This window comes from Paramormyrops kingsleyae, chromosome 20, assembly GCF_048594095.1.
Source record: "Paramormyrops kingsleyae isolate MSU_618 chromosome 20, PKINGS_0.4, whole genome shotgun sequence".
Classification (NCBI taxonomy): Eukaryota; Metazoa; Chordata; class Actinopteri; order Osteoglossiformes; family Mormyridae; genus Paramormyrops; species Paramormyrops kingsleyae.
The window spans coordinates 8,985,344-9,000,564 of record NC_132816.1 but is presented as its reverse complement, the minus strand read 5'-3'; the positions used below and the strand labels follow the sequence as shown (position 1 = coordinate 9,000,564).

The window sequence follows — 15,221 nt, the reverse complement described above, 5'->3', positions numbered from 1 at the left end:
TCATGTTATCAGTTCAAGCAATTAAAACAAAGTGTTTTGTTCCAAATCTCATTGATAGAAGACATAAATAAACAACAAACAAACAAAGCACATCCAGGGACAAAGGGGATTTTCATTATAGATCAATTTAGCCAAGCCACGCTGAGCATTTCAAAGATGTAATGAAAATAATTGGAGCAAGATCCCTATGTGAAAGAGAGGTATGGAGCATGCACTGATTAAAGTGTGTTGCTATACCCACCACACGACGAGCCACCTCAGGGGTGAGAACCTGAGTGCAGCCATGTGGCAGGTGATACCTCAGCACCACACTAGTCCAAATGGACCAGTGTGAGGTTTTTTCCAGTGGCTGGAGTGCCAATCCTGCCACCAACCCCCATGTATTTCCCTGTAAGTTGGAGAACCTCCTTATAGGGCTGGATGTAGATTAACGTCATACCCAGGACAAAGCAATTGCAGGTTAAGGTCCTTGCTCAAGGGCCCAACAGAGTAGAATCACTCCAGCCAATCACAGGATTTGAACCAGCAACCTTCCAGTTGGTGGCAGAGATTCCTAGCTTCAGACCTACCACTCCCACTTATTTTGTGCAAATATAGGAAAATGGAATAACAACTGCTTGCACAATGAATGGCATTAATCTTTATTTTTATGAGACATGAGTTGGAAAACAACATAAAACAAATGACAATGCAGAACAAAAGAACAAAGATCAAAAAGCCAGCACTTGGAGTTCTATGCTTATTCTGTGTGTAGTATCCACAGAGGCTGGATTTGCAAAAAACCCTGAAAATGTTGTACAAGTTGGCTATTATTAACAACTCACATCAAATATTTATGTTAATGGTGAATGTAGGAAATACCACAATACAGCACATACTGGAACTGCCTTCAAGTTAGCTGATGTGTAAGTGTCTGAACTAGAGTGATAGCACTACACTATGAAATAAACCAAATATAAACATAAGAAAAACGTTGTACTTCATTTGACAAGACCTTTCAAGAAGGTCATGTATCAGTCAGAATCTCAGTAGCTAGGAAACGGAGGCTGACAGACTGGTTTGCCAGGATGAAGGAAATCCCTAAATGCAGGGTGTCTGTTCCTCGGTGGGATTGTTTCATGGAAAAAAAATATCTGAGTAGCAGGTTGAGCAATTGCTACCTGTACAACCAATATCAGTAGGAAAAGGATAAAAGGAAAACATAATCTTCTGTTTTGTATAATCTGGTATATCTTGGATTTAGTCTGTGATGTCTTGCTTGCCTACCAGCCACCCGTACGGTCTGGTTCTATGCCTAAGAAGTCAACCATCAACTGCATCTTGGCACTGAAGGTTCTCACCTCATCGTCCGTATTGAAACCTGAAATGCTGTGTCCTGTTTAGAACCAATACGGGATACGATTTGTCCCGTATTCGCGATTTGACCCCACCCTATTTGATCACGAGGGAAGTCACGTAATTCTTCAGATTGGAAATGGCCACCCTAGGATGGAATGACCTACAAACACGTTATTAAAAGTCTTTCATTGCAAGGAATTGTTGTTCGCGAGAAGCACTTATGTAGAATAGTGAGAGCCATCGAACTAATTCGTTCCCACGATATATTAAAACGTGGCCACGATATAAATATTTTTGTTATGTCATGAGCGGGGTTCTGTGTAAATACAATTATTAACCAACACAGCCTCTGACCCTTAACGGTCTTTGTGAAATAATCATAAAGTGTATAATATGAATTTTTATAGCCTTCTCATGAAAATAAAAAATTAGACACTAACAGATTTACTAGCCAGAAATTTCGTTTCCCAGCAGTTCATAATAGATCCATAGTCTCTTGATCCTCGCTGCAAAGGGGCCCATAAATCCGTTTCTGTGGATCCCATGATGGCTGCACCAGCTGCACTGCCCCCCAAAGTGATCCAGTGAGAGATTGTGGTGAGCATTGAAGCCTGTCGCAGGAAGCCCAGGGCATTTAGGCAGGGGACACCGGTGCCAGTCCATCGAAGGGCACAAATTCTGATCATCAAAAACACCATCGCTTCACCCGACTGTATATAATAAGACTACAGAAGAAACCTGGAATACTTGGGGGTAACTTGGGGGTAACTTGGACTAACACGGGGAGAACATGTATTACTTATAATAATTATTATTATTCTTTTCTTTTTCTTATGTTTATTCTTTTTCTTAAATACTCCGCTACCCTCCGTTGTTGTGTGATTTGATTGGTGGTTGTCGACTGCAGCTGCGCCTTGCAGCGCATGGTGATGTCATCGTACGTCACGCCGTACGGGAATGCGGAAAGAGAAAGACAGATACCTGCTACGCTTGGAGAAATAACTGAAACAGTAGAAAAAGTGTATAAAACGAGTAAACAGGTTTGTAGTTTTGCCGAATTTTTTTAGTTTGTATTCGAAACCCTGTCTGAACACATTGTCACATAGGAACACACGGTGAGTATTTTTGGGTGTTTGGTGAAGTACCTATATAGCTTGTAGCTATGTATAATATGGTATGTAGTGCGAACTGTTAAACGCTCTTAATATTAAAAAATGGCGAAAATGTGATTAACTGCCTGGATGCGGATCCCGTAGTCAGCTTGTTAACCGTTTTGATAGTAGTTTTCACTTTGTATTTCATATCGCTGTCTCACTGGCCTTAAGGTTACAATCCCAAACAACAATAACACACCAGTGTAAACTGTAGCGTAAGTGTGATATAAGTAAACAACATATCAGATAGACGGCTGGTGATCAAATAGAAGTTTGCTCAGAACACCAAATAGTTTAATCTGAATTGTTTTTATTTGTCACCAAACGATTAGTCACGTTTGGTAGCTGACTTTGTAACAGCGTACGTTCGGTGCTGCTGTTTGTGAGTCTTCCTTGTGTTGTGATTGTCGCTGCCGCCTGACCGAAACCGCCCGCACAGTGTTCAGTGATTCATTTAACGGTATATCCTCATGGCTTCGCTCAGTATTTCATGTGCTCATATACTTGAATGCTGCTCATACAGAAAGTGCAGCATTAAAACTTAAGAAAATAAAGCAGTCATAGCTGCTTCCTCCAGTGGAATTTTTGACTTCGTGATTTTCACGGCAGCAACGAAACAAGCGTTGCTTTTTAAACTTGTACAATGAATAACGGGAGCAAACTGCAGAAGAGATTTTTACGTGGAAATATGAGCTGCTACATGCTGCAGTTTTTAGTTGGTTATTCTTGGTGGCGTTCTTAAATGGCCAACATGGTTTTTGTAAGGAACAGTGATTCTGCAGTACAAGTTTTGTGATTGTAAAGGAATGTACATCAGGGGTATAAGTCAGGCAGTACCAGTTCCTATGAATTTATTTTGGTCCTTTTTCTCAGATGGAGTTCTTATTTGGAAAGCGGAAGACCCCAGAAGAGATGCTGAGGCAAAACCAGAGAGCTCTGAACAGGGCCATGAGAGACCTGGACAGGGAACGACAGAGATTGGAACAGCAAGAGAAGAAAATAATTGCAGACATTAAGAAGATGGCAAAGCAGGGACAGATGGTGTGTTAGCAGCATGACATAAACATGTAATGATAAGAGTTATATGTTGCATTTTAATAGTGTTCTAAAAAGTAATATATTTTTGCAGGATGCAGTGAAGATCATGGCGAAGGATCTTGTTCGCACTAGACGCTATGTGAAGAAGTTCATCATGATGAGGGCGAACATCCAGGCTGTCAGTCTGAAGATTCAGACGCTGAAGTCTAACAACAGCATGGCGCAGGCCATGAAGGGAGTGACCAAAGCTATGGCCACCATGAACAGACAGGTTAGCACCTTCCTGCCAGATATGCTCTGCACAGTTTTGAATTGTATTTTTTACCTGTTTACTTTGGCATAATTTGCAAAGATGCATTTTGTTTTCAACCCGTGGATAGTTATAAACGCTGACTCTTCATTACAGTTGTTGGCCAGGGTGTTTCAAATGCATATTATTTTACACCTACCAGCTAAAGTTACCTCAGATTCAGAAGATTATGATGGAGTTTGAACGACAGAGTGAAATTATGGACATGAAGGAAGAGATGATGAATGATGCAATTGATGATGCCATGGGGGATGAGGATGATGAGGAAGAAAGGTAAGCCTTTCAGCATTTGAATACCCCCACAGGTGGGTATATCTTGTATTAAGCAAAGATGCAACTATTTATCCTGAGGAAAATTGTTGGACATCAGAGGTCCCATTCCTGGAGAGAGTCACTTCTTCAGTGTCTTGTGATCGTAGGCTCTATATGATAACTTGAAATTTTGCCCACTAAAGAGATTTATATGTTTTATATGACGTGTGTGCTTGGATTTTTTTTTATTTCGTTTTTTTTTTCTTCTCTTTAGTGATGCTGTTGTTTCTCAAGTATTGGATGAATTGGGCCTGAATCTCTCAGCTGAACTGTCAAGTAAGATTCATTTTCACAAAAGTGTTTTGATCTTTAACTTAATTGTAAATTAATACAGACACTCCCTGGGTTATGATGGGGTTACGTTCTGATACACCTGTCATAAGGCGAAAATATGCAGTACTTCTTAGGCGTAAATAATACTACACCTAACCTAACAAATATCACAGCCTTGCCTAGCCTACCTTAAACATGCTTTGAACACTTACTTTAGCCTACAATCGGGCAAAATCATTAACACAAGGCCTGTTTTATAATAAAATGTTGAATATCTCATGTAATTTATTGAATAATGTGCTGGAATTGAAAAAGACTGGAATTGGAATACCAATTGTAACATTGTAACTAGGCCTGGACGATATGGCAAAAATTTATATCACGATATATTTCCTAATTTTGGTCGATACGATATAATTCCGATATCGATATGGACAATATTAAAAAGCCTCAGGAAAAAACTGCCGAGGACACGCACAATGGATGTCTGCAAACTGAATTTGCAAAGTCTATAATACCTCCAGGCTCCTCCTATTAAAATTATATAATTTTTTTTTTAAATAAAAACAGTACAAAAAAAAAAGGTTCACTTTTTATTTGTATTTAGCCTTTACAAACAAGAAATGTGAAATAAACTATCAAATAAATAAAACTCTCAGACTCAGCTTATTAACAATAATATATTTCCATTTAAACTAGAACAGGCTGATTATTCATATACAGTCGAATCCGGTTATGTCGCCGGCCTAGGGGGTTGCCAAAAAGCGTCGAGATAACCGATGATCGAGATAACCGAAAACCAATATGGCAGCAATATATTAGCATGTGCTTGAAATGTATTTATGTGCGTTAATAACTGAGAATGTACATGCACGGGTTTTTGGCATTGCCGCGATTTGTTTGACGCGATTGGCATGCTATAAATATGTACATACATCGGGGCCGGTTCTAGACATGCATATATGAGGGGGCAGACAGAAATGTGAAGGGGGCACATGGTGGCGACAAAGGCGGGAAAGGGGTGGGGTGGTGCTCTGGATAACTGTTTTTGTCATGTAATTGGATTGCACTTTGTCAGGCCTCTGCCCTAAGACCTGTCCAACTTGGGTGTCCCACCTGAAGGCTAAGCTTCTGCTGGTGTAGCTCTTAGGGTCACTGAGGCACGCAAAGCCCCTGACCACAGTAAGGTGGCAATCCCTCAGGGGGAAAACTGAAAAGTAAAACAAAAAATAAAATAAAATATTCCTCATCAGATTAAAAACAAGACATTTACCTTAATTGGATGGCCTACATCAAACATATTTGAACCCAACAAAACACTTTTCACTATTGCCAATATTACCAAAACTAAAAAGGGTAGGCTAAGTTATGAAAAAGAAAAAATCAATTCACCGAGTCTTGAAATATAAAACTGAAAAATAGGATCGGTCAGGGTTCATTTCACTACATGTTGTACTTGTTATAACTATGTATGTGACGAATAAAGAATCTTGAAATCACAACGAACAAGTCGCTCAATGAGAATGAATGACGTAACCGACTGGCTAAGCTGCTTCTATCGCCAAGGTGGTTCAAATGGTACGATCCACACTAGGGGTGTCTAAAATCGTTTTACATAAAATTTTCCTACAAGGTGAGGTTCTTTCTTAAAAAAAAAAAAACGACAAGAAAAATGTTAATACCCCCCCCCCAAACTGCTATTTTTGTCTATTTGGGGGGGGTCTTGATCGGGGGGTACTGGGGGGTACAGTACCCCCCGATCAAGACCCCCCCAAATAGACAAAAATAATTCGAACCATGATCTCACTAGTCACTATGATTTTGACGAGAGAGATTGCTGTTTCCTCCAAACCTTCCGCAATCACGCAGCTCATTTCGCTTTGCCCTGCCTACTGAGAAACTGGCTCATTTGCATACTAACAGTGATTGGGTGTTTAGCTGGGGGGAGGGTGAGTGGGGGATCTGCCGAGTGCTGCGTGAGCCCGCGCACAAACAGAACGCGGAGGGAAAGAGCGAACAAGAAGTGAAACTTATCATCTCGTTTGTGCCTTTTTCAGTGGATTTTTCAGCTACTGTAGTAAATCTTGTCCATATTCAGTTTGTGGGTAATTATTATTTTCTTCCTCAACTTCTAAAAGTTTGATTTAAGGGGGCAGGACGTTTGCTTAAGGGGGCGTTGCCCCAGCGTAGAGCCCGACATACATGTTGGCTAACAAAAGGCATACCACCAACTAACAGCAGAGATTTACCAGTATACAATAAAAACCACCGTCGTTTCTTGATACAAACCTTTAATTATATTCTCCAACATTGAAAACACAAAGATCGCTCACAAAATCACAAAAAACCTGCGGGGTGTACTGTAGTTCGTTTTCACAAAAAGCTAACCAGTGTCAAAATTAAATTCACGAGTCATTTCCCTCTGACGCAGCTCTGAAAAGTATCATACACGTGGTTACTATGGTTTCTTTACAAAGTCTAAAATGCTTTGTTGCTTTTGCTTTTAACAGTCTGCTTGAAAACAAATGCTTCAATATTATTTATGCTGTCTAAAAAAGTTTTACCTGGATCACGTTTCACAGCTGCGTTGTTCAGCAAATTACCATGCGAATGCGATTTGAATACGCGCTGTTTAGCACTTGTGATACATTTTTAAAAGCCGGTGAATATATATAATATTCAAATGTATATCGAAATATCGGAAATGTGTTTAAAAATCGTATCACCGTTATCGAAAAAAATTATATCGCGATATATATTGATATCGAATTATTGTCCAGCCCTAATTGTAACACGGACCATCGTAACCTGAGGAGCATCTGTATTATCTTTTAATGACTTTGATTTGCTTATTTGATTTTATTCTATATGGTTGATATTTGTTTTTCAATTGGTTAGTAGGTGTAATATAAAACATGATTTATTGAGGTGTTGTATTTTTGATGTCTTAGACCTCCCGTCAACTGGGGGCAGTCTGTCAGTGGCCGCTGGAAAGAAAGCAGAACCACAAGCAGCTATGGCTGATGCAGATGCCGATTTGGAAGAGAGACTGAATAACCTCAGGAGAGACTGAGAGATTAATGTGGGTACATTAGTGTAGGTCATCAGTGTATATACTCATTCTTTACTGAACCTGAGTTGTAGAACCAAGGTGGTGGCAAAAGCCTATATGAGTGCGTTGTGTCTGCATTTAAAGGAAGACGCTTAATACTACAAATATGGTTGGGGGATATTATTTAATATGTTTATTGTTATATTAAGAAGTTCCACCAGAAATGTGCTTTGAGGATATTTAGAGGAACAAAGTTATTGTGAATATAGTTTTTTCCTTAATTAATTTTAATAAAGATTTAATGACAATCTCAAGCATATTTTCTGTTGGATCTCCACACAGATTAAGACGATTTTTAAATGACAGTTTCCAAGAAATGAGAAATCTTAACTTCTCCACGTACCCTGCATAATTTGTACACTTTTATTAGAACATACTGAAGTCAACAATAAATGTAAGATTAGCAAGTTATGCAGTAGAAGTGTTACAGCTAATCTTTGTACCTTTTTTAATGGTACAGTACCTTTTATTAGGTCCTACAGCTTTAAGAAATGTGGGTTTCTTTTAGGCTGCCCATGTGATATAAAAATGAGTTATAAGGACTCTTCCCAAAGACAAATAATACATTGTCAGTGTGAATAACTGTACCACAGGTTTTTAACTGGGGAGTATGTTGACGCAAAACACTATTTGGTTATTTATCCACAAGTCCCACAATCATTGTACAGTTTGTGATAACTGGCAATGGCAGATTAGTCACCCTATAGTGATGTGTGCTGCCGCAGTGTGCAGTTTATTTACTCATGAAGGTAATGGGAGACTGTTCTTTCTACAGGGTTTATATCTCAAACACAGTTTTGTCTTTTGAGTAAAAATTTTCAACCATTTAACAAAAAAGGCTGTGTGTTTTATTTAATATTTCTGATGATATAAGGTTCAACATAAAATTATCATCCTTGTGGTTTAATTAATTGTAAGTTTTTTCAAGCACTTTCCTCAGGCAAAGCTTTTTATTTTGTCCCCTGAATGTCGCTGGTCACCACAACCAGCATTTCCACATTTTTCAAATGACCGATGTTGATTTTTATGCATAAACAGTAAAACTTTGAATAGGAAAAATAAAATCAAGATATGGAATGTATAGCTATATAATGCATTGACAATCATGAAACATAGATTGTGCACAAATATATGCGTAGGACATTTTTTCCCTAACCTGTCAAGCAGATAAACAGATAAAGAACATTTTTGTTGTCTGCACATGCGTCAGCCCAAACAGAAGGAGCCTGAGAAGGATGGCTGCAGCCATATTGGCGCTTCGGTTGGGGAAAAGCGAAGCTAACGACAGAAAAAACAATCAAGCTTGTGGAAAAAAAGTCTGTATAAGAAATCAAAGTTAGTTATATATTTGTAAAAACTGTACAATGTGACTACAAAGCACTGCATAAATAACTTACCGGTTTTCAAAATTGTGTTTTGCTTCCTAATGCTGGCAATCTAGTGTAATACTTGGAGGACATTAAGGTCAAATGCATCTGGCCCCACTTTGCGAACTGGTGTTCTGCCATGTTTTGCTGCCTTGCCAGAATTTGCTGCCATAGCAAAATTTTTCATTTATATTGGTCAATTTTTGCTACGTTTTATGTACATAAGGATTTATGCTATTGAAATAACTTTTAAGGGTGGCAGCAGTTTTTTTACACATAGTTTTTTGCTGCCAGAAACTATTGCCTATACAGCATTCAATGTGGTAGCAGTTTTCTGCATGTATTTCTATGCTGCCAGAAACTGCTGTGTGTAGTTTTCAGTGTGGTAGCAGTTTTTGCATGTAGTTTTATGCTGCCAGCAGCTATCTGAGTTATGGTTTGAAATGGTTCTAGACTACTGACACAGGAATGTGTGTCATGGATGCCATATTCTCATGAATTTCTTCTTGAATGAGTTCTTCAACAACAGATGCTGAGAAGTAGAGGAATCGCAGGGACTTTTTAATTAAGTAATTTATTACATTCGATTTGATTTGATTGATTCAATAATATAATATTAATGGTTTATGCACTCCACATTTACAGTTTTCAAACCCTTTTGCTCGCTGGAAAGTTGCAACTCATGATTCAAAGATTTTCCTCCACTCTTCTTTGTATGCTCAGCTTGAAAGAGGAGACCATAATGGAACTTTACTTGGTGAAAGTGGGTTGGCTTACAACACCTTGTTGTTCACACCATATTTAAATGCAACGACACCTGAACAACAGCACTATAACCATGCCTATATCGCCACCAGATGTCTGATAGAGTGTATGTTCGGGTCATGGAAAAAGTTACCAGTGCCTAAGTACATACTTTTGTTTTCAGCCAAGAAGATGCTGCATTGCCATTATTGAAACAGCTGTTAGTTACAATCACAATTGGCCAGATCCCCCAGTGGAATATGCAGACCAACCAAATGCCGCCAAATGTTGAGGCTGAGATTAACAGTTGTGGATCGGCATTCAGAGATTCTTTTGTGCTGCAAAGTTTTTCTAACTGTACTACAAGTATGATGTTTCGTTTCCTGCTTAGTTTAAGTTTGCAACGTTTCATTTGAGAGTTCTTTAAAGAAACATTATACATGCAGTGAATGATGAACAATGGTTTCAAGTGGAATAAATGTGTTGCTGTAATGATTAAAGAAAACTGCTGATGACCGTTTTAAATGTTGCTGTATTGCTGCCACTGGCACGTGAAATTATGAAATTTTAAGGCCATGTGTGTTTTTTCTTATGTTTTGTACTTTTTTACTCTGCTGACTAGTATGAGCGAAAACTTCCTCCTCAGACAATATGGAAGGTCATCTGTCCTGTGTCTCTTCAGACCTGTTAGTTTCCTCTATTTAGTTCTCTATTCCCCACCCCATCTATTATTCCTAAAGGCAGGTCATTTAACTGGTCAGCATCTCCTTTTTCAGTGGTCCACCACCAGTCTTAACCCTCTCACTTCAGGCCATTGGGGTTCTTTTCCAACTTTTCCACATGACCCGATGTGTTGTAATTTAAGCATTGTTATAATTGAGTGAAGCGATGAGCGTAAGATTCTCACCCGTAATTGTTGTACTGTTCTTTTAGTACTGTTCTCATCAGCATTTTATCCATTGTAAATTTATGTCCAGGCACGATATTTCTTTAATTGAACTGCAGATTTATGGTTTATTTGTCTTCTGTAACTGGATGCTTTGGCACTATTTGCTTCAATAGTGTTTTTTCATACTCACAAAATTTTTTGATCCTGTTTTTTTCTCCTTCTATTGTTTTATTTGTTTTTACTCATTTGATACCACCCAATGAACCAAGTGATCCACCCCAGCTTTTATGAGCACCCTCAGACCAGTGCCAGATCCCGACACCTAAACTAATGCATATAAACATGGAAACATAGAAAAATGTTTTAATCATGTTCACCTTTGCCAAACACTCCATAGTGACGTAGTAACTAATCCAAATTTTAACTGTTTCAGAAAGCCAATTTGTAAGCTTTGATTAACTACTCATGATTAGGGCTTACTCATGCCGGAAAACAAACCTTGCTTGGGATCCCGCCCCATTATGTTTAAATTGTATTTTCATCTGACCAATAGGGGGTGCAATTGCACCCCCTCCTGAATCACTAATGCCATACTGGTTAACTGTACGGATGACAACTCTACCAGCAATATCAAACCCCTTCACTGGAACAAGCAATGAAGAAGTCTGAGAAAAAACCCAGCAATGAACTTTACTGTCAGTGTTTCCTAACTAAAACTATAAAAAAAACCTTTTTGTTAACTGAAATGAAATTAGATATGAGGCATTTTACAGTACTGATAGGGTCATGTTTAGTCTCTTAGGTGTTTGAAAAGTCCTCTGTCAACCTTGATACATTCCTGCAGCTTGTTCCTGACACTGTAACATACCTTAGCAAACCTTCTCCTGTACCACACCCCCCCAAAAAAGTCCATGGGATCAGGTTGGTTGAACGTGGCGGTCAGTCAATGCTGCCACATTGCCTGATCCAATGCTGTGCAAAGGTGTCATCAAGGTAGCTCTGTACCGTCAAAGCAAAATGGGGGGGGGGGCATCTTTTTGAAGAAACAATTTGTCGTTGTCAGCACTGGTGGCAAGTTGAGGCACCATCACCTTGCCAGGTATCACTCTGTGGGATGGACTGTCTAGGGATGGTGTCATGGGGCTATTTTTTATTTTTAATCGTGGGTGGTGAGAATTACCTAGACATGTTATGCAACATGGTGGTGCTGCAGTGTCAGGGGCTGGCTCCAAGAATGTACTGTGAAATTAAACCTGTATACCCACTTTTAAAAATAACTTAGTAAAACTTAAATTTTACTTTGTAAAATAAAAACTACTTTTAGCCCACCCTGTATATATAATTATGCAACCGTACAATTAAATCATCTTCCCCAAACTCAGTCCACTCCCTCACATCCTTCCAGGCAGGATCCTTTGTTCTGATCCAAGTCCACATTCTGAGCACACATTCCCGGAGCCTTGCCAGAAGGTGGGTCCCTTGCTTCATATGTATCGCTCCACTGACCATCCCTGTGGTGCCCTTGAAGCAGGCTTTAATGCAGAGCTTGTTCTAGGTGGAGGCACAAGTATGGGGACAGTCTCCCAGGGCCGATCATGACTGCTACACTCCAATAGCCTGGTCCCATCCTGACCCTGTATACTACATCTGACAAGCGTGTCACCACAATACACAGAAAGGGCTCAACCGTTCCTTGCGAGTGGGGTTATGCAATCATAGCTGTGTCCCTGGTGTCAGTGCTTTGCTGTGGCTACGGCCATCGTATGCCCTCTTTTGATAGCCCCCAGCCTGCCCTTGGTGGTTCCTGGTGACAGGGTGGACCGATTCCATGTGTTGACGGAGCTGCTGGATGTACAGTGGACATCAGGGTTTGGGCCAATCCCGGAATGCATTGCTTGATTCCAGTACAAATCAGGAATTTCCCTGAATCTCCCTGAAATTCTAATTCAGTTCCAGTTCTATTCCCCGTAGTTTTTTTTCCAGTCCCAAATCCAGTTCCATTTCCTGACTTGAATTGGAATTGATCAATGCATTATGGAATGGCCCCAACCCTGGTGGATGTACATCAGCTCTCCTGTAGGTCTTGGTCTCTACTGGTGTCCTCAGTTCCAGCCCAAAGAATTGCATAGTTGGTCGAAACCCTCTGGTGAGCCTCAGTGAGGATAGCCAGTTGGGTTTCCAGTGTGTGGTCGAATCAGTCCACCAACCCATTGTTCTGAGGATGCAAGGGAGTGGAGCGGCTCTTCTTGATCTGAAGGCTTTGCAGACCTCTTCCATTACTTCAGCCTTGAAGTTCTGTCCCTGGTTGCTGTGTAGCAGAACAGCTCCTCTGCCAGCTTGCGCATTGAGTTGTCGGCTTTGTCCTTTGGGTTCCTTGAAGTTGAGAAGCCAGATGAATTATGAATGGTCAGTCCTCACGATGAATTAAGCACTATAGACATAGGGCCTAAAATACTTCAGGCTTGCCACCACCACCAGTAGCGCTCTGTAAATGATGCAGTAATTCCTTTCAGCCTTGTCCAGTATGCAATCACCTGCTCCTCTTCCCCTGGGACTTGGGAGGGGACTCCTCCAATCCCAGTGTTGCTGGCATCATTGTCCAGCAGAAATGGGGCTACAGGGTCAGTGAATGGCAAAACGGCGGCAGAGAGGTAAATACAGCCTTCAGGTCCCAGAAGGCTTTCTTACAGTCATAGAACAAGGACCACTCAGTCCCTTTGGCAGTCAGCCTACACAGAGGAGCAGTGGTATCCACAAACCCTCTGACAAACCACTGGTAGCAGAAAGCCAACCCCAGAAAGCTTCTTAGTTGGTTAGCCAACTGGGGTATTGGTCATTCACCTTCTCGGGGTCTGTCGGCTTACTGCTGCCATTGACAATGCGTCACTTGAGTGTTACCTGCTGCTTGGGCAGATTTCACATGGAGGGATTCAACTTCAGCTCCTTCAGTCTTAACCTTTTTTCTTAATGTCCCAAAATTTAGTACAAGATCTGAAGTGACTGGTTTAATAAAATGTCCATTTTGTGCTGATTTATTTCACCAGCTTTAATGTTAATTTTCATTGGCCAGTCTGATTTATTGAGTGGATGAAATACTTGAAGGCCTATTTGAAGGAAGTGGAGAACCTGGAAAGATGGTGCCAGCATAACAGCCTCCAACTGAACTTCAGCAAAACAAAGGAGCTGATTGTGGACTACAGGGGGCAGCAGGGCTCTTACACACCTGTCCACATCAATGGTGCTACAGTGGAGAGGGTGAGCACCTTAAAATACCTCGGTGTCCACCTACAGGAGGACCTCACCTGGTCCACACACACACGCACATACTCTGGGCAGCAAGGCGAGGCAGCGGCTCTACCTTCTGAGGCAGCTGAGGAGGTCTTTCCTGCTGTCCTTAAGGCCTTCCACTCGGCTGCCGTGGATTGTGGAGAGTACCAAGTTCCTTGGGGTGCACATCACCGAGGAACTTACACGGGCGACCAACACCACCTCCCTAATCAAGAAAGCTCAGCAGAGACTACACCCATCCTCACCACGTTCTATAGAGGCACCACTGAGAGCGTTCTAACCAGCTGCAACACCGCAACCGAAACAGCAACATTTCCGATTGCAAGCGCCTGCAGAGGATAATTGGAACAGCTGAGAATATCATCAGGGTGCCTCTCCCATCACTACAAGACACATTCACCACAAGGACAGCTCGAAAAGCCTGCAGCATTGTGCAGGACCCCTCACACCCTCACATGAACTGCTTACCCTGCTGCCATCCAGAAGGAGAACCTGCAGCATCACAGCCAGGCTTTTCCCCAGGCTGTCAGGCTTCTCAACATCATGCTGCCCCCCAGTGTCCTCCAATCTACCACAACCCTCTCCTAACCCACCTGACCTACACTGTTTTCCTATTTTTTTACATTTTAAACTGACTCTGCTGCTACACTCTCTGATATTATAAAGATATCAAACTATTTATACTGTATTTATACTGTTTTTGCACAAAAATCATATTGCACAAAACAATCTTATTTTGCACTCTGCTTCCGCACCAGAAAGCTTAGTGCTTACTGCCACTGGACTTAAAATACTTCTCAGCTCATTTGCACTATTCTTTGTCTTGCATTGTGCTCTGTCTACTTAGTTAGAATTGTCTTTTTTTCTCAGTATCTCCTGACTACTGTGTCTACTTACACTATGTGGAAAAATTCAATTATATGTATGTTCTGTGGAGTCTGAGCTTCTCGTTTCTCTGTATACTTGTATATGGAAAGATGACAATGAAGTTCACTTTGACTTGACTTTGACTTTAAGATGCATTTGCATTGCAGTCATGCTGTGGTGAAATTTAAGCTCTGCTGTGCTGCATTCTATTCACTTTTAATGTGAAGTGCTTCCATACAACTGATGGTTTGGTTCTTCATTTGGATCTTCATCCTCTATACACCATATTTCTCCATATTGACAAATTTTAATCAATGCTGTTTTTTAATCGAGTAATCATGCCAGCTTTAATGAGCAGTTGCTTTCTTTTCTCATTGTTCTTTAAGTGCTTATTGATTTGAGTATTTTCAGTGCTGTAGGTGGAGCCTGCAATAATATTGAATCATTACCCTTTATTTTATCATTTTTCTACAGATTTATTGTCCAGTTATAAATCTATATTTTATTTACAGTTCTGCAGGACTAACAA

General features: G+C 40.5%; 1 protein-coding gene across 1 annotated transcript; it reads left to right on the top strand.

The window, feature by feature from the left end:
* Positions 1-2,268: 2,268 nt before the first annotated feature.
* chmp2a (charged multivesicular body protein 2A) lies at positions 2,269-7,785 on the top strand. Its single transcript, XM_023824897.2, has 6 exons — positions 2,269-2,453; positions 3,366-3,533; positions 3,622-3,801; positions 3,983-4,113; positions 4,367-4,428; positions 7,377-7,785. The coding sequence occupies exons 2-6, from the start codon at positions 3,366-3,368 to the stop codon at positions 7,496-7,498; spliced, it is 663 nt and encodes a 220-aa protein (XP_023680665.1). The 5' UTR covers positions 2,269-2,453; the 3' UTR covers positions 7,499-7,785.
* Positions 7,786-15,221: the final 7,436 nt, after the last annotated feature.

Excerpts from the sequence above, each read along its gene's own strand:
- chmp2a (XM_023824897.2), top strand. The coding sequence starts at position 3,366 with ATGGAGTTCTTATTTGGAAAGCGGAAGACCCCAGAAGAGATGCTGAGG. Across the intron at positions 3,802-3,982 it reads TGGCCACCATGAACAGACAG|CTAAAGTTACCTCAGATTCA; the intron begins GTTAGCACCTTC and ends TACACCTACCAG. Across the intron at positions 4,114-4,366 it reads GAGGATGATGAGGAAGAAAG|TGATGCTGTTGTTTCTCAAG; the intron begins GTAAGCCTTTCA and ends TCTTCTCTTTAG.